The sequence below is a fragment of the Onychostruthus taczanowskii genome, unplaced genomic scaffold (assembly GCF_017590055.1).
Source record: "Onychostruthus taczanowskii isolate IOZ18803 unplaced genomic scaffold, ASM1759005v1 scaffold73, whole genome shotgun sequence".
NCBI lineage: Eukaryota > Metazoa > Chordata > Aves > Passeriformes > Passeridae > Onychostruthus > Onychostruthus taczanowskii.
In genome coordinates this window covers 3,685,244-3,704,501 of record NW_024505118.1, presented here as the reverse complement: position 1 = coordinate 3,704,501, position 19,258 = coordinate 3,685,244, and the positions used below count along the sequence as shown (strand labels likewise).

Here is a 19,258-nt window from a genome sequence, read left to right as displayed (position 1 = left end):
TGGACGTGGCTTGAAGCAACCTGGTCTAGTGGAAGGTGTCCCTGCCCATGGCAGGGGGTGGAAATGGATGAGCTTTAAGATTCCTTCCAGCCCAAGCCATTTGATTTTTGATATTTGATTTGATAAATAAGTTATAAACCTGTCATGCATCAGGACAGCTGCAAAACTTTACTTTTGAACCATTTCAAATTTAATTTCTGCCTGATTGTCAGAACTTCTATCAATGAAAGCACTGTAGTTAGTGCTATCTCAAAATACTTTAAAAAACCTTGCAGAACATGCAGATCAGTGGTACTATCACACAGTTTCCTCTGTCTTCAGAAAATGCCGCTCACTAGAATTGCAGAAACAATGAAATAAAAATTGCTAAAATAAAAAGGCACCTTTACAGAATATATTTGAGGCACAGCTTTACTAGGAAATCCAATGCTATGTAAAAAGCAATTCACATTTTATTTTAAATTTCCATAAACTGTACAAAAATGTTTCATTCTCACCAAAAATAACAGCAATATTTCCAATCTTACTTCTAGACAAACAACAAACTCTTATTTTAATCTTTCCAGAATGAGTTTACAAATAAACATACTATAAGATGGATGGTGTTTGCATCAGAGTTGGGGCAGAGCAAACAGATTTAAACGTTTGTGGAATAAATTTTAAGTTTTTATTGTCTTTTAAGAACTTAAATACTCCTGCCATGCCTGTTAAGCCTAAAGAAAAAACTTTTGTGTCTGACACAAAGGAATGTAAACAGTCATCAAGAGATTAAAGAGGTTGACTCTTCCAACAAAACCATAAACGTACCCCTATATCACTGACATTCACTTTACACCGAGACCTGTCCACAGCATGGGGATCGTGCAATAGCTGAATCCACTCTCCAAAATGCCACTTAAATATACATCAAAGACTTCTTCTTAAAAGTTTGGGTTTTTTAAAAAAATCCTAAGTAACAGAACTGAAATAGATTATACTCTTTTTAATAGTCTGAATTTCTTTCTTATCCTAATTAATCAATGAATATGTAACAGCCCCATCAGATCTACAATCATAATGTACTTTTTTCACGACGCAATAAAGTAAACGAGCACCTAGTTAAGCCAATCAGATGTAGAAAGCACCTCTGCCAAGGGCATGGGCTTGTGTCAGGCTTGATTTTGTTTGCCAAACACATTTAGTATGGACTAATAACACATAATTTAGGTCTTTGACAACAGCTTGTTCAGTCCAAGGCCTAAAATGAAAACACAATTGCAGTGATTTTTTAAGATTTCACCAGTTTTTCTCCCCAGCTTTGAAACTTAATTAAGAAGAAGCTGTTTCAATAGATTGGTTAGAGCTTAAAACGTTAGGCATCATCTGTTACTTCAGAATTGTTTGAAGGAGTACAGTCTTGAAATTCCACTTTATCTGGATAGAGTTTAATGTAAGTGTCCACCATCAAATCTAAGTCATGTTTTATGTCAAGGTTTATGTTCAGCAAAGCAAGGTTGCTTGACCTTTGCCCTGTCAAGGTGTTTTTCAGGTATGCCTTTAAGCGCTTTCGTCCTATTCCGTATTTCTCATTCTCCACCTTCATCACTGGAAGTAAGCACAAGACTTTAAGCAATGCATAAACATTAGGGAAAAACTTTATGTCAGGCAAGTGAAGTGCTTCATAAATAGTAGCTGGAAGTTCAATATCTTTTCCTCTGTGCTTCCACTTGATTCTCCAACAGTGAAGCTCAGCAGAAAGTGTGTCTGGATTGGGCAAGTCATTTTTGAACATGTCAGCATGATGCTCCTCAGACGTATTGAATTTGAGCTGTCCCATGACTGAGGGCACTAATGATAAACATTTAAGAGCTTTTAAATGTTGTTCTGAGAAAATATCTTTTAATTCTTGAATAATGTGCTCTATTGTTGGGACACTTAGGATTTCTTTGTAGTAATTTTCTGATGTCATATCAGGGTCGAAGTTCCCCTGTTGTGCCCTGAGAAATTTTCCTGGGAGTTTAATTTGTACATCCAGTTTTGTAGCCAAATTTGTGGCTTCCTCAAACCAAAATTCATGGTAAACTTCAATATTCTCCATCACTTCATTCAGAGAGTGCAATACTGCTGTTAAGCTGCCAGCTGCAAAGAACACATCTGATGTTTGTCCCTGGAGATTTTTTCCAAATGCTCTTGTAAAAGACAGAACATTTTTCATAATTACAATAGTGACAATGAAATCAAAATCTGTTAGTGCACTTGAAAGTACAAATGCTCGACCAACAATGAAGTTGTTCCACCTGACAGAAAAGTCACTGCTCACAGCATCCAAGCACAGTACCAGCGCTTGCAGGAGGTCCACTAATACCTCAAAAGTATCATGCCTGCCTGTCCAGTGAGAACGGCAGATCTTCTTTAACTCATTACCCTTTTCATCATTGTCCTGAAAAAGAGCAGAAATTGTGTTGTCCAGTTCTACTAGTAATTGTGGAGACTGGTTAAAAAGACAGCAAACTTCTTCAATTGTTCCTAATGCAATGGAAACACCAACAACAGGAACAGACTTTGCCAGCCAAACATTTAAGGCACATGAGGAACACAGCGTATATACAGCTTGTGGATACTTTTCCAAGAGTCTTGTAGCCACAACTTTCATTTTAGAAGCAAATCCACTGGAGACAATGTAGGCTTGACCCCGACAGTACTCCATGTTTAGACCCCACTTTTCAGTAATAGTTGTGTGGAACTTAACAGCTAAAATTTCAGGATCAGCCTCATATGGTAAAAACCCTATGAATTCTTCTCTTAGATTGTGAGAATCATCAACGAACCTCACCAGCACTGGCAAATGTTCCTCTCCTGCTATGTCTACTACTTCATCGGTGACAATAGAAAAGAAGTGCGAGTCTCTTACTTCCCTCAGTGTCTCCTCTCTAACACAGTTTTCACAGATCTCAAGCATTTGTTTCTGCTGAGTTTTTGAACAATACTCAAGGTTGACTGCAGTCATCTCAAATCGTTTCCTCAGAACTTCATCGCCACCATTTATTCTATATTCCAGTAGAGCCTGAAAGTTATCTGAAGTAAAAATACCTTCTGGAAGTTCATCAACATTATGGCCATCCAATGGAATATTCTGTTTACCCATTAAGATCAAAATTTCAAATAATGATTTCAGGTAATCTTTGTTTTCTCTTTCTTCCAGTGTTAAGGGAACAGCTTTTTCCTCTTGTTCTTCCCCTCCTTCCTCTGAGACAGTATTTTGCTCATTGTTTTCATTTGATTCTGGAGTTGCCTGTTTCCGTTCAAAAGCATCATCAACTACAAAATGAAAACACTGTGAGTGTCAAAAATAAAATATAACTTGTCCATTACCTTTAAGTTACCAGAGTCCAGAGAAGAATGTTTCCAGTTTAAAAGGAAATTAGTATTTTGGAAACAATTTAGACTGGCTGGCTGAATCAAGAAGGAACTCAATTATCCTCCTGCTATATATAAACTAATAGTTTGAGTCCTGCATTACCTCATCAGCCTTAGCAAATAAAGTTATTATCTCAATTATTTTGATCACTTACTCTTTTGCTGCTTCAATGTTCTTATTTCATCTTCACTCTTAAAAAAACAAACAAAAAGAATTTATATAGTTGATAATGTCTAACGTGTGACCTTAAAATATTGTTGACAGTGTCTAACACGTGACCTTAAAATATTAACATCTCAAGATCAGATACAAATACTAGATGAGACCAGTTAACATTTGCCAAAAAGTGCTAGAAATTCTAACACGAGGAGGTTTCTTGAGGTAGTTTATTACAGCCATGACATGTATCTACTAACTACATGAGAACAGCTGTATTAGGAGATTCTTCAATATGTATAATTATTAGTAAATAGATTCTATTGCAATTTGGAAACGTGCTGCCAGTAGACAGAAGTATCTTTAACTCCATTTTCAGTCAACAGATGCAACCAAACTCACAAAGAAGTATTTAGAAATTGTCTGCAATTTTTCAAGTATAAACAGAGATTAGGAGTGGAATTCCTCTTAATTGTCAGTATACTTATAACCATGGAGACACTTTCTCCCCTAAATGACACACAAGACACAATCCCACAAAAAAAAATCCTCAATCTTGGTTTTATCCATGGATCATTTTTTCACAACAATAAGCTATAACATGCATGTCTGAATTGATTCAGATTTCAGAAGTTAAATGGGCGAACCAAAGACCACAATCAACATGCAGCAGGAATTTTGGGGTATCAAGCTTCAGTTGTGTTCAGGTGGCACTGTAGTAACAAGGAAAAGAAAATTATACAATTGATTTGGATGAAAGTATCAGCTCTGGACCAACACATTTAATTTTCCAGATTATTTCTTCAAGATTTCCTTAGATAAAATTTTTATCATGCATTTAAGTTACAATCAACAAAAAAGATGCAGGAATAGGCAGCACAGAAAATACAAACACTCAAGTGGCTAAATATTTTTATTTTACATTTTTGCATAAAAATTTCACATTAACTTACTTGTCATCTTTTCTTTTAATAATAAACCAATAATTTTACATTAAAAACTTACCAGCTCTTTTATCCTTTTCCTATGTCTGCTGTGGGGATTGTTCAGGTGACTTGTAAGATCAAATATAGTTGGCACAGCATTATCCCGTAAAACCGTTCTGTATGGGCTCTGTAAAGAAACAAACATCTCAACTAGGGAATTCTTTCAGACATTTCAGACACTGCCCTTTTTTTTTCTCTCCTTCTTTTCTTGTTTATGTTATTATTCTAAAGCACTTTGACTTTTTGATGGTACCAAAGAGAAAGGTAAGCGATGCAATTTACATTTCAGGGATATCAAGAGAACACTGAAAATAGGAAGACAAATATTACAGAAAACTCCAATCCAAACTACAAATCCTCTTTTTTGTCCCCATTATCTTTATATCAAAGACCCTGGATGCAATAATTTTAATTTACTGCAATATTATGATTTTGTAAAAAAACAAACATTCTGGATAAAAAGACAGTTATGCATCAGAAAGAAAACATTTTGTTACTATTGTGTTTTGGGTTTAATCACTTATTTCATAATTCTAGAAACATTTCATTGTGAAAATGTTCAATTGCTTCTTTTTGTAGAACTATGAAGTCCACCAAGCACTACTGTGTAAGATCATATTGAGGGAAAATTTATCTGTGAATAAAAAAAAAACAAGAAAAGACTTCTAGATGATTATGTAAGTGCTCCCAGTTAAAAAAATATTTGAAGTAAAATGTTATATTTGGGTATACTGTAAACCTGTGTTGCCTATACTGGCTAATTTCTACTAAGTACAAAATTGTAACTGATGTCATCTTGTCATTAGATAGAAATACATTTCAAACAAACCCAGTTTCATAGTGTTTCCTTTCAGAGTCATAATTGCTTCCAATTTTCATATGTTTCAGGGACGCTGGCTAATTAGAGACCTCATCATGTGTAATACCACTAGAACTTCAGAGTTTGACCTGCGTATTTTAATTATCCTTCATAACTAAAAGATCCATTTTGGTTATGTAGCATAGTGAAATTCAGCCTAGAAATTAAAACTTGATACAGTCCCAAGTCTACCCTTTCCTACTCTTAAGCAAGCTGTTAAAATAATATTGTTGACAAAAAGAACTGAAAGCTATTACTTCATTAACAGAAAACAGTGCCTTGACTTTAGCTGGATGAAAATGTAACAGGAAATTATAGCTTGTCAGATGTGAAGAGTGTTTAAATCTTGTGGCCACAACAGAGTGTAATTTAACCAAATGACACCATGTACACACTTCAGGAACAGGACATTAATAAGTTTAAATAATTAGAGATATGCAAAATTACACCCAATAAACTTATATAGTATTGTAATCTCTAGTGAAACAAGTGAAACGAGGAAAGCACTGCAGTGAAGGACAGTGTTCAACAAGTACATTGAACTCCAGGAGCACCACTTTTTCTCTCTCCTCTGACTGTTCATCTTCATTATCATTTTCAATGGCTGAGAGCCTGTGTGGAGCCCCAGACAATGGCAGTGATCCCAATTAAGACTAAGAAATTAATTTTCCTAGGGACAAGTTACCCAGGAGCTGAAAGATTAAAAGGCAGCATTCTGGTGAAAAATGTCAGTCACATTTTGCAAGGTGCAGTAAATAAATGCTTGTTTTTACTTACACTTCTGCATATCATAGAAGTCTCAAAGTGTTTAGCACACAATCTGTAATGCTTGTTGAGTTGATCTGGAGTCTTATCTTCTAAATCTGCCCTTCGACAGTTCTCTACCCATCTCTGACATCTGCACGTAAGGAGAAGAATTAGATAATCTTAGGATAAAACAAAATCCCTTACAATTTCAAACCATACTCAAAACTGGAGCCCAAGTGAGTGCGAGTGACCTTGATACAAGGCTCAGGAAAGTTCCTTACAAAACAAAATCCCTTACAATTTCAAACCATACTCAAAACTGGAGCCCGAGTGCGAGTGACCTTGATACATGGCTCGGGAAAGTTCCTTACACCTTCCTTTGGAACACCCCATCAAATTTTGGTAAAAACTACTTTTTCTGCTTTTGCTCACCACTCAACATCACCCCATCAAATTCAGGAGTCTTTTCCCTTAATGTATATATTCTTGCCTTTGTCACGCACACACAGAGAGCAGATTGTAGCGCAGTTGCTCGTGAAATGTTAACTACTTAATTCTAAAGAATTTGCTTTTAAAAAGAAAAATTAAAAACCAAAGAGATGTGCTTGTAGTCTAAAGTCGTAACGTTTTCTAGGCAGGTTTTAAGATAGCTGTCTTTTCCACCTCCCTTCAAAATATAGTATTCTTCTTATTTATTGTGGTCACTGGGGGAGTTTCGAGTAGATTTATGAAAGTGAAATAATAACAATAGAAAAGCAACCATTCCACAGACAGTGCTTTCACACTCAAAGAAAGTTCTCCTTGGATTTGTATTTTTACATGTATTTACTTTTGCTTTGGATTAGTTCTCCAAGACATACCACAAAGATAAAGAAGTATTTCCTTTACTGACAGGACTCCTAACCTTTAGGTATGCAAGACATTGTCTCTTCTGGTGAGTAAACCACTTGCAGTAATTGATGCAAATGCAGTAGTCAGCTTCAGCTTTCCCTAACTGGGTATACACCATCACTCTCTGAGCAACAAAGTTACTTGTTCTGTTGCTAGAAGTTAGAAGAAAGCAATTTCACTATCACTTTTGACTGCAAACATGAAATTATTGTTTCTAGCAGTAAGGAGGGAGAAAAACAACTCGTGATTACTGAACAATATAAGAACAAAGGCTGTCTTGTCAGATGTTTTGGTGGGCAGCCCAGATGAGGAAATCACAGGTCTGACTGGATTCACCTCTACTTTAGCTCAGTGAAGGGCAATTGTGCAAATGAAAGAGGGGAATCTTTGATTCCGATCTCTGCTGGCTGAACCATTTGCAAATCTCAATTTTTTGCTCATGCAAAATATTAAAGTAACAGTGACTGCAAATGCCATAAATCAAAACCATTTCTAATAGTGCTCTTGGAGATCCATACAGAGTATGCTTAGTAACAACTTAAAAAAGGAAAGAAAACAGTGTTTTAAAAAATCTGATTTTTTGGCACAACAGACTTTGCACTCTTGTCTTGGCAGTGCAATCACCCCAAAAAGAGAACAGGGCAGCTTTCTTCACTTAATCAAATGATATAAACACTCTTCTAAAGTGGGAGACCTGTAGTGTGTAAATTATATTGACTCTGGCTCTCAGACTTTCCCAGTAGGTGTCGACTATTAAACAACTCATTAAATGTGTTCACAGAGACTGATCAGCCTCCTCTACAGTTAGTGGGGAGGGTTTCAGTCCAGAGAAAGAGCGTGACCCCATGGTCTTACCTGCTTCTCTCAGTGCTTCAGGTAAGCTGACAAACATTGAGAGGGAGCAAAGCCAGAGCTCCTTACATTATGTTAACTCCCCTGAATCACCTCCTGGCAATCACAGGAGGCAGGAAATGTGATTTGAGGCAAACCGGTGGCAGGAATGATACATTCAGAACGGGCACACAGTTGGCAAGGGCAGGCAAACATCAGCCTGAATTCTTTGCCCTCCCATGTTAATGCCAACCAAAGAACCTAAGCAGGTACTTAGTAAGTACTAAGCAGTACTTAGTATTAGTCAAGGATCAGACCAATGAGTGACAGCAAGAGATACCACCAGCTCTTCAGAGGGGGCTTACTCAAAAATGAGTCTCACACAGATTTCATTAACCACCCAATACTCCTTTCCTGATGCCTTAAGTTTTAACTTTCATATTATCCAGATTCTGTACTGCATTAGTATGTAACTCTGAACTTCCTATGAAGCTCTCCTCACAGTTTAATTAGACACACAATCCTTTTCCAGCCCGAGAAGGACACTTTTGCAGCTTCAGGCCCAAAAAGTATAAACAACAGCAAACTGAGGAGAGCAATCTGGAGGATGGGACTTCATAACCTGAAGCTGTAATTGGATAATTAACCTAATATGCAAATGCGCCAAAACTTACAAAAGTGTGAAAACATGTGACCTGTTGTCCAACATGGGTGTAGTCTCGGCCAGGCTCTTGTACTGCCAAAGGTGTATTCTTTGAAGGCCTTTTTAATAAATACCTGCTTTATTCCTTTAACATTGTCTAGCCTCTGTTCTAGGTGGCCTCTCAAGGCATCATCCCCTTACAAAGTTCTTCAGCAGTTGCACAAAAACTGGCTGTGGCTGCTGCCTTTTGTGCTGAAGTAAACACTGCCTGTGATGCCCAATGATTTTTGCCTGTTTTCTTTTATACATTCCCTGTATTCTTACACATATATTTGTAACTTTGTAGCCTATTGTTCTATTTGTGGCTAGTTTTCCCAGTACTTTACCCTACCTTTTCCCTAGGCAGAAAAAAACTTGCCTGTTTTCTTTTATACATTCCCTGTATTCTTACACATATATTTGTAACTTTGTAGCCTATTGTTCTGTTTGTGGCTACTTTACCTTACCTTTTCCCTAGGCAGAAAAAAAAAACGACATTCCAAGGCCCTCTATCCTGTCTTGGCTCTGTCTGGGAACCAAGGCCAAAAAAACAGCTCTTCAAGACACATTTTCATAAACAACATTTAGTTCTCATCTAAGGAAGGTGGGGGGACGACATGGGCAGGATTCAGAGAAGATTGGACTAAGGAAAATGGCATCACCTCTTATGTTTCTAACTGGTGATTTTTTTCAGTTATGCTGATTTGCTAAACTTTTAAAACTGTATTCACCCAATGGGGGGTGGGCATTTCGTGGGTATTTTTCCACATCTGTCCCTGGAGGCCTCCAATGAAGACCAGCCTTTGTGTTGCCTCCTATACTAATACTATCTCTGGGGTATGTTGTTTTATTTCTAGGTTCTTTAAGGCGTCACCTGAGCACCTGATCCAAAAGAATCACCTGAACTACATAATCCTAGAGTGGTTTGGGTTAGAAAGGACCTTACAGCCCATCTTGTTCCACCTTCCATTAGACCTGGCTGCTCCAAGTCCCATCCAGCCTGGCCTTGAACACTCTCAGGGATGGAACAGCCACAGCTTGTCTGGGCAATTTGTGCCAGGGCCTCACCACCCTCACAGGGAGGAATTTCTTCCCAATACCTAATCTAAATTTCCCCCCTTTCATATTGTGGATCAGATATGGGCACCAAGCTTCTCAACCCACTGGAGCAGCATGTCAGCAACCAGAGTTCTAGAAATTTAGGAAGCTCTAATGGCAAAGGCTGAAATGTTGACATTCTCTCAGGTAGCTACAGGACTAAAAGGAGATGACAGGTTATATGACTGAACTCAAACCTGAAAACTCCATCTGAGTTTTTATTCAGCCCTTCAGTCTCACTGTGAGTTTGGTTCCAAATAGAACACTCTCTGAGGAATGGAATAACAAAGAAAAAGGAAGTCAGATGCCTGAGATCACCCACTATAGCTCTACAGTAATCAAAGCGACCCCCAAGCAGGGAGAAATTATGAGGAGGACTCCATTGATATCAGAAGGCTAATTAATTACTTTATTATACTATATTATTCTATACTGTATTATATTACATCTAAACTGAATCTGCCAAGCTCTCAACTGCACTCAACTCGTGACTGTCTGCCGACAGTCCCAACACACACACTCGGCCCTGATAAGCCAAGGAAACAAAACACCATCACTTTGGGTAAACAATCTCCATATTGCATTCTATTTTGGCACAACACAGGCACAGCAAATGAGATAAGAATTGTTTTTCCTTTCTCTGAGGTTTAGAGAATGTGAATCCCAGAATATCCTTGGGAATTTGTGCCTTGCTTTTCTCTGTGAAGAGAAATGTGGCTACGTTGCTCTGCATGGTATTATCCAAGAAGCAACTAGAAAGATCTTAGAATAAAATTTGTATTAACTTTTATCAAATCTTTCAGTATTCAACTAATGCATACCATATACTGTTACACAAGTCCTTCGTTGCAATATATTTGGCACAAATTAAAAGCCATCTCAATGCAATATATTACACCACTGCTGTTGAGGAGTACACCTAATGCAAGCAGCTTTAGTGTTTGCAGGCTATGAAGTGGTACTGACCTCGTGCCTAACAAAGTCCTGGAAGTCCTGTGCCACTGGCTGGCTAGGGGTCGCTGGTCCTGCCTTGGGTCACCACAACCCTCCCCAGAGGTACAGGCTTAGGGCAGAGCGGCTGGAAAGTTGCCTGTTAGAAAGGCCCTGGGGGTGCTGGTCCACAGTGGCTGAGTATGAGCCCAGATGTGCCCAGGGGAGCAAGAAGGCAAAGGGCATCTGGCCTGTACCAGCAATGGTGTGGCCACAGGCCCAGCACAGTAACTGCCTCTCTGTGCTGGGCACTAGTGAGGCACTTCCAATCCTGGGGTCAGTTTTGGGGTCCTTGCAATCTTGATGTAGGTGCTCGAGTGTGCCCAGAGAAGGGAATGGAGCTGGGGAAGGGTCTGGAGTACCAGGAGCAGCTAAGGGAGCTGCAGTGGCTCAGCCTGGAAAAAAGGAGGCTCATGAGGGACCTTTTCGCTCCCCACAACTCCCTAACAGGAGGGTGCAGCCAGGTGAGGGTCAGGCTCTGCTCCCAGAGAATAAGGGACAGGACAAAAGGAAACAGCCTCAAGTTGTGTCAGAGGAGGTTTAGGTTGGCTAAATTTCCTCAATGAAAGGTGGTGAGGTACTGGAACAGGCTGCTCACAGAAGTGGTGGAATCACCATACCTGGTAGTCATCAAAAGGCATATGGATGTGGCACTAGAGGATATGGTTCAGAGGTGAACATGGTGGTGCTGGCTTAATAGTAGGATTTGATGATCACAGAGGGTTTTTCTAACCCTGAAGACTCTGTGATTTTATTCTATGACTTTATTTTGTGAATATTAGGGGATAATTCAAAGGTTGAGCTAAACCTGGTTCAGAAAGCAAGACTGACTAATAGCAAAGTTGTTTCTATTAAAAAAAATCCCCAAAACCAAAATGCAACAACCTAAACTCTTACAATAATGATTCATGCCACTACCCGCACATTTTGAAGATTATGTAGGAAATTATTAAAAATTATTATCCACAGCATTTTAATATACAGTGATTCTTTCAAAAAATGTTAACCTAAGAATTCATTTACTATCTTTTTTTAGTTGTAAAAGTATTTTCTTCTCTTGCAAGTGAACAGGCAATTGGTTCACAGACAAAACATATTTCTGGAGAGCACATAAAACACCAGCTGAAGTAATTGCTCACTCTAATATGATTATGTGCATATAGATTCCCTTCAAAAAGGGGGAATTGGAAAGATCTGCTTGTAGAGGAATGCTCCTCTCCAAAATGTGTGCTATTTGTGTCCTGTTTTGCAGAAAAGTTATCCTTTTTGTGAATTCAGATTTAGTTGTAGCTATTTGGATGGATTGTCAGGGTGTCAAGTTGATGTACCCTGCCAAAAGCAGGTTCTCCAGCAAGTGCACATCAGGTGAAACACTGTTTTTTGTACAAATATGGTATTTTCTGTGGACTAGTACTTGCTTATAATGGTGGTAATTTTGTGTATGGTTTTTAAGTATATTTATTAAGGCATATTTTAGATATGTATGTTTATATAGGTAAGAAGATGGTAAATTACTTTCTCTAGAATAAAGAGAACTGCTGTTGTCTCAAGAAGATATGGTGTTATTCATAAATTGCAAGCATCACCTGTGACTCAGTTTAGCAGCTCAGTTATCTTTTTAATTTTTGAAACAACATTATTAATTTTGAGGACACAGTTTCATTTTTATCCAGGACAAAGATATGCAAAGCATCCTGTCTGAGCAGGAAACTGGGATTTTGTTGCCTAAGACTTTATACAGCCACTTCAGCAAAAAGAAGAGGAAAAAACTTCAGTTAATTAAAAAAAATTTTTAAAAAAAGTAGATAAAAGAAAATGCTTTAAAGTTTCGTTATGGTCTTCAGGAGGTAGAGAGTTAGGTCCATTAAATATGCAGAGAATGCTGACAACCTACTGCAATGGAATAGTAAGGTAAAAAACTACCATGTAAATTGATACTTGTAGAATATGTAGATGATTTGTTACTTCCCATCAAGGCTTATGAAGATTGAAAGACACTACTTGTATATGCACTGCTTCAGCAAGAAAAGGCCACTGCGCATCTTTTTTTAAGGTTCAGTTGTGTTGTCAGGAAGTAAAATATTTAGGATTTATATTAATAAAAGGACAAAGATTAGCAGACCCAGGAGAGGTCCAGGCTACGGTAACCAGGTTGTGGTGACTCAACCAGTAACAAATAAAAACCCAATTGCAAGGATTTCTTAAAGATAGAAAGATACAGCAGACTGGATATACCAGGGGTAAAGTAGTTCAGTGAATCACTGGCAGAGGGTACTGTTAAGGAAAATTCCCTGTTGGGCCACCCAGGAGCCACTCTGGCAGACACACTTGCACCACCTGAGCTGGGACTGAGGCCCCTTGGCAGCTCTGACAGTCAGAGCAGATTTCCTTAGTGGCTTGACTCCAGGTTTCCCATAGCACAATCTCAGTCATATGAATCTTTAAAATAATTGCAATCACAGCGCAGTTACAAAATCACAGCTCAAGATGGTGCATCCAAGGAGGGAACCCAAACAAGTCCAAGTCCTCTCACCAGTCTGAGTGTGGGAAAGTTGGGTGTTGTCGGCTCCTGCAGTGTCTTGGAGTGTCCATATGCCTGGCTGTGCCACAGGTCCCTGTGCCCTTCTGCTGTGCAAAGGGTCAGCAGTGCCTCTTGCTTCTGGCTCTTGCCGCCAGAGCTCCATCTGCAGCTGGCACTGCAGCTGCCCCTGAGCTGCCAGCACTGAATGGATTCCTTAACAGTACCAAGACAGAGGATGGGAAGCCTGTGCAATGGGGTTCAAAAACAGAAAAGGCTTTCCAACCTATAAAAGGAGCTTTAGCTTTGACTCTGGCATTGGGATTGCCAGATTACTCCAAGGCCTTTTGAACTATTTCTGCATGAGAAGACAGGCTTATGGAGCTTGTGAAGTCCTTATGCAAAACCTGCATCCACAAGACTGCCCTGAGTCTTATTACTCAACTCAACGGGATGCTGCAGCAGCAGGGAGTAATTCCTATGTTAAAAGCAATAGCAGCTATTGTGGTTTACCAGTATTACTGAACGGGACTGCCTCGGTCTGTCTGGTCCCAGCTGCTGACCAAATAGCCGCACCTGTGGAGTTTGCTCCCCAGAGACGCTATCCAGTACCTGTGCTTGCAGCTGGGCACGTGGGGACAAGTCCGGGCATGCCCCGAGCTCCAGTGCTTGCGGGCCGGAGCTTGTTGGTAGAAGAGGCCTCCCTGAGCTGGAGAAACCTTTAAGGCGATGGTGAAGGAAGGAGTGGGTCCTGATGGAGAGTTTTTAATCCGGAGTTTTTATTTCGGGCTGCATGGCCTCTGAATCCTGCAACAACTCCACAGAACTCCCACCTCGTGGTGTGCTTGTCCTTTTACCTGGGGAGAGGGGCAGGGGAGGGAACACAGGGAGCACCAACCAGGTATGGGGGGAGGGGGTCTCAGGTGAGAGGGACACCTGGGTGAGCCAATGGCCCCCCAGGGGGTGGAGAGCATCCTTTGAACCTGCCAATCACTCGATGCCCTCTGGAATTTCTGGGTTGATAGACAGTGTCCAACAGGGGTCAAGGGTGGGGAAAAGGAGAGGTGATTGACACACCACCTGGGGAAGGAAACTTCAGGGGACGGACTGGGAGACTGAGGCACACCGTGACAACACACTGCAACAAGCAGAAACAGCAATTACCTCGAAAAGGAGCAAACTTAGGTCCAAGTCACCCAACAACCATGTATACATGAAATCAACATGATTCTTAAACATGCTTCACAAGCATCATCCCCACAAAGAGCATACAGTTGCAAATAAATTATTTTAAATACCCATATTAGTTTGAGATTTTTTTTTTTAATCCACAACTTTATTTCCCATTCCCTTCAACAGTGAGCTGCATCATGATGTAGTGTTTCTGTACACTGTAGCTGCTCAGGTAGTGTTTCACTTCAGCCACCTACAGGGAGATCTGCACGATCAGTCTCTAGAGAACTTGGATCTAGTCCCATTCTCCAATGGATCCTCCTCCATGAATGGCAAATGACACACAGGCTACACAGGAATGAGAAACTTAGAGGTGCTTAAAGCAGAACCTCTACAACCCTTGGTGAATGCCGCTGAGGCTGAGCTGACTTGCATTAGGAAGAGCAGCCTGGTGGAGATGTAATTAACAAGTGACTGCACTAATTCTAAATAAGCTTTTGGAGGGCGTCATACATCTACGCTACTGAAGGAACCATGGTTCTTTTACTTCAGCAGAAAAGAATGTATTTAATGGAACTGAAATACAAGTGTTGCTGGAAGCCACCAAGCTTACAAGAGAAATCACTTTAGTACACTGTCCAGCTCCTACCAAAGGCTCCTGTGAAACAAAGAAATAATAAAACTGCTCAAACTTGTAGTCAGGTAGATTTAAAATGGCCTGGAGTTTAGGAGTAGTACTATGGGATGGCAAGATACTGGAAATAACTCTCACCAGCCTCTGGTGTGGTCATCAACAGGAACAGTGTTTGGCAGAGAATTATATCCAGGACCAGCCTCTTAGAAAATAAATGGGTGGAGACAACTTTACACAAAATAATAACTAAAACAAAATACAGCTACATGACATACAATCTGGAGATGAAGGATTGGCTAAGGTATTTTCAGTAAAATCCAAATTGGAAGTTAAATAGGAAGGACCATATACTGCCATATACTGTTTGCTGTAAGTTTTTAGGTAAGGAAACTGGATACACCATTCTCACATCAAATGAGTAGTGGATGATGTATTTTAACAACTTTATTTTCAGCTTTCCCACTGTAAGCTGTGAAGGGCAAATAACATTTTGGGACAATGCACTTTGCTCACCATCCCAGTCTGACCTACAAAAGTGAGAGCAAGCAGTACAAGGAACATATTTTCATTTCCATCCACAGACTACTGTAGACCAACCCACAGAATAAAGCACCCTCAAGTCTGTAAAACCAAAAGGATGCACGGATTTATCAGTCTCTAAATGCTCTTGGTAAAATAGAATATATGATCAACTTTGGACAGAAAGTTGTAAAATATTAAGGGGGGGAACTTCTAGAGAACTTAGAACATAGTCTTTGTCACTGACTGTTTTTAAGAGTACAAAGATGCTATAAACAGTTTATGTATAGTTTCTCCTTCCTCCTGCCCATCTTGTGAGACCCCATCTGAAATACTGTGTACAGTCTGCCCCAATATAAAGACAGACATGGAAATGTTGGATCACGTCCACAAAGCTGGCAAACTGGAGCATCTCCTATGTGGAGACAGAATGAGAAAGTCAGGGCTGTTCAGCCTGGAGAAGAGAAGGTTGTGCAGAGACCTCCCAGCACCTTGCAGTGTCTGAAGGGGCTACAGGGAAGTAGGAGAGGAACTCTGCATCAGGAACTGTAGTGACAGGACATGGAGAAATGGCTTCAAACTCAGTGTCTGAAGGGGCTACAGGGAAGTAGGAGAGGAACTCTGCATCAGGAACTGTAGTGACAGGACAGGGAGAAATGGCTTCAAACTGTAAGTGGGGAAATTTAGGTTAGATATATGAAGGAAATTTTTTACAGTGAGGGTTTGGAGGCCCTGCCATAGGTTGCCAAGAGAAGCTGAGGCTGCCCCATTCCTGGAAGTTCCAAGGGTTGGCTGGGAGAAAGGCAGTCTAATGGAAGGTGTACCTGCCCATGGCTTGGAATGAGATGAGCTTCAAGGTTCCTTCCAACACAAACCATCCTAGAGTTTATAAAATAGAGTTTTAAAAAATTTAATCTTTAAAATGAAAAGTCACACACCTTTAAGTACCTTTTTGCACTGCTACCATGGAAAACACTCATTCAAAATGTCCTTCCATAAAGAAATTATAAACTCAAGAGGGTATTTTCTTCATACAGTAAACTGCCATCTACTGACGAATTCTGTACAGCTTGATGTGACTCACATTTTACAGCATGGACCTCTTACAAATTAAGACTGAAGCTCAGACAGTGCCAATTTTCTTCAATTCCACACTAACTGCAGATATTCCTTTGTGTGAGATCTTAAGGGTCTCACAGGACAGATGGTAGAAAGAGACAACAGTAAGAGCAAATCATGAAAATGACAGAATAAGAGTAGGTAAACAAGCACTTCGATTTCAGTTCTTCTTAAAGCAAAAGCATATGGAATATGGATTGTATTACAGTACCTTGCATGTACTAGACATCAGGAGGTCTGGATAGCCTTTACAGCAAGGCCTTGCATTCATCCAGGAGAACTTCATAACATATACAAAAGTACAACTTTAGAGAGAGAGCAGCTACTACCTATATAAGCTTTTTGTATCTTCATTTGAAATTGCTTGGAGGGTCTGTTTCCTTAGAAAATACTACATATGCATAATTCCCATGGGGTTTTGATTTTTCCAAAAATCAGGTCAAGCAGCTTCAAGGAAGATAGTAAATATCATGTATAAATCATGAAAAACCCAGCCTTAACTACCAACTGTTAGAAAAGAGTAACTGGTATTGCTCTATGTCTGTGCCCCATTCAATGTTGTGAGCATCATGCTAAACCAAGTATTTTAAGAGTGTCATCTTGATTTAAGGGTGAACCTTCACATGGGGGTTTCTACGTCTAAGTGCGTGATTTATTTTTCACTGTGTCTCACTCACACACTTTTTGCTCTACCAGTACACCACCCCTGCTTTTCACCTATTGGGAATTTCTCCCATCACCTCTGCTGTTGGTCATGATGCTTTGCTACCATCCTAGCAATCCTGTGACAGTCCCTCCCCGCCGCAGGGGTGTCCCACTTGCCACGCACACGCCTCATCGTGCAGCACCGCATCTAATAAACAGAGCACCACTGATGGACCTTCACTGCCTGTACCAGTGCTGAGCCTGCGCGGGCCCCTCACAGTGCAGGGCTCCCCTCGCCGAGCCCTCCAGCTGCCCCCCATCTCTCACAGCCATACATCCCATTGCACCGCCTCACGCACAGCCGCACCCTGCCCACAGGCAGGCAGCGCCCACCCCGTCTCGGCCAGGTACCCTCTTCCCGCCGCATCCCGGAGCGGCGCCGCTCCCGTCCCCACCACTCCCCCGAGGGGCGGCAGCCGCCGCCGCCGCCGTCCCGGCGCAGGCGCACCCGCCGCCACAGCCCGGAGGGTCCCAGGGCCCCGCCCCGCCGCAGCGAGCGCGGCCTCCGCAGGCACCATCGGAGGTCCGGGCGGCCGCCGGCCCCGCGGGTAAGGAGGCGCGGCTGGGGAGGCGCGGGGGAAGCAGAGCGGGCAGGGGGAAGGGAGCCAGTTCTCCGGCACGATGTCTCCTCAGACAGGCAGCGCTGGGCGCCGGCGGGGCCTGAGGGGGAGAGCCGGGCGTCCCTCCCCCAGCCCGCCCCTCCCGAGGTGGTCTCACCTGGCCGGATCGCGGGGGAAGCGGAAGAAGGCCAGGTCGGACTGGGTGCTCTTGCGGGTGCAGTTGGGCGCCGCGCAGAAGTTCGGCATGGTTCCCCCGGCCGGCGCCGCTGCCCCTTTAAATCCGCGGGCCGGCGGGAGGGGGGCGGGGGGGAGGAGGAGGAGGAGGAGGTGGCGGCGGCCGGAGGGGAGGCAGGGCGGGAAGCGGCTCCACAGTGCTGTGAGCGGCCAGGAGGATTCAGCGCCGCGCTCCGCCGGGCCGGGGCCACCTCCTTCCCACACTGCACCGCGCGCGCCCGCGGCGGGCACGGCCTTGCGCGTGCGCACGAGGAGCGGGTACGGCGGGGACGCGCATGCGCGGGGTGTCGGAGGTCTGTGTGTGTTCCACCGTGCGTGTGCTATCCGTGTGTGTTAACCCTGTGTGTCCATCACACCGTGTGTGCTACCCCGTGTGTGTGTGTGCGCTACCCCGTGTGTGTGTGTGTGCGCTACCCCGTGTGTGTGTGCGCGCGCTACCCCGTGTGTGTGCGCGCTACCCCGTGTGTGTGTTAACCATGTGTGTCCATCACACCGTGTGTGCTACCCTGTGTGTGTGGCTGTGTTACGCTGTCCAGGCATTATGCCGTGTGCGTGTTTCACCGTGTGTGTTAACGCCGCGCACACGGGTTATGCCGTGCGCGTTACCCAGTGTGCGTGTGTGTTACGGCATGTGCATATTTGTTAACCACGTGTCTGTCACGCCATGTGACACAGCTACCCTGTGTGTGTGGCTGTGTTACACCCCGTGTGCATGTTTCACCATGTGTGTTGCATCGTGTGTTACGGCATGTGCATATGTGTTACACCGTGTGTGTAATGCCACGTCTGTGTTACAGCACGTGTGTGTGTTGTGCTGTACATGTGATGCCATGTGCTCGTGTGTGACACCAAGTGTCCGTGCACACGTTACAGCATGCGTGTGTTACACCGTGGCCACTCCAAAACCCAGTGTAGGCATGTGATGCCATGTGCTCGTGTGTGACACCAAGTGTCCGTGCACATGTCACAGCATGCGTGTGTTACTCCAAAACCCAGTGTAGAAGGGAGATCATAACATTTTTTGTACAGACAAGCACTTTTCTCTCCTCCACAGCTCTTTCTTCTTCAGTCCAACTTACTCATATCAGCCTGGTCTTCCTGCTCTCTCCTGCCACATTATCCCTTTTTCTTCATTCACGTCTTTGCAGCCATTCATAGT

The 19,258-nt window shown here is 42.1% G+C and overlaps 1 protein-coding gene across 2 annotated transcripts; it reads right to left on the bottom strand.

Moving 5' to 3' along the window:
• Window positions 1-358: 358 nt before the first annotated feature.
• Window positions 359-18,427, bottom strand: THAP12 (THAP domain containing 12). 2 transcript variants are annotated; one of them, XM_041422352.1, is made up of 5 exons: window positions 16,812-17,627; window positions 6,176-6,296; window positions 4,559-4,666; window positions 3,552-3,588; window positions 359-3,297 (listed from the first exon to the last, which is right to left on the bottom strand). In XM_041422352.1, exons 2-5 carry the CDS (start codon window positions 6,188-6,190, stop codon window positions 1,352-1,354), a joined length of 2,106 nt encoding a protein of 701 aa, XP_041278286.1. In that variant the 5' UTR covers window positions 6,191-6,296; window positions 16,812-17,627; the 3' UTR covers window positions 359-1,351. The 2 variants fall into 2 exon arrangements, with proteins under 2 accessions (XP_041278286.1, XP_041278287.1); XM_041422353.1 differs by lacking the exon at window positions 16,812-17,627 and adding an exon at window positions 18,023-18,427 and having other exon boundaries at window positions 360-3,297.
• Between the last annotated feature and the right edge of the window lie 831 nt (window positions 18,428-19,258).

Coding starts and splice junctions, on each gene's coding strand:
- THAP12 (XM_041422353.1), bottom strand. CDS start 18,111: ATGCCGAACTTCTGCGCGGCGCCCAACTGCACCCGCAAGAGCACCCAG. Junction 6,297..18,022: donor TTCCCCCGCGATCCGGCCAG/GTGAGACCACCT, acceptor CCTTACGTGCAG/ATGTCAGAGATGGGTAGAGA. Junction 4,667..6,175: donor CTTCTATGATATGCAGAAGT/GTAAGTAAAAAC, acceptor GTTTCTTTACAG/AGCCCATACAGAACGGTTTT.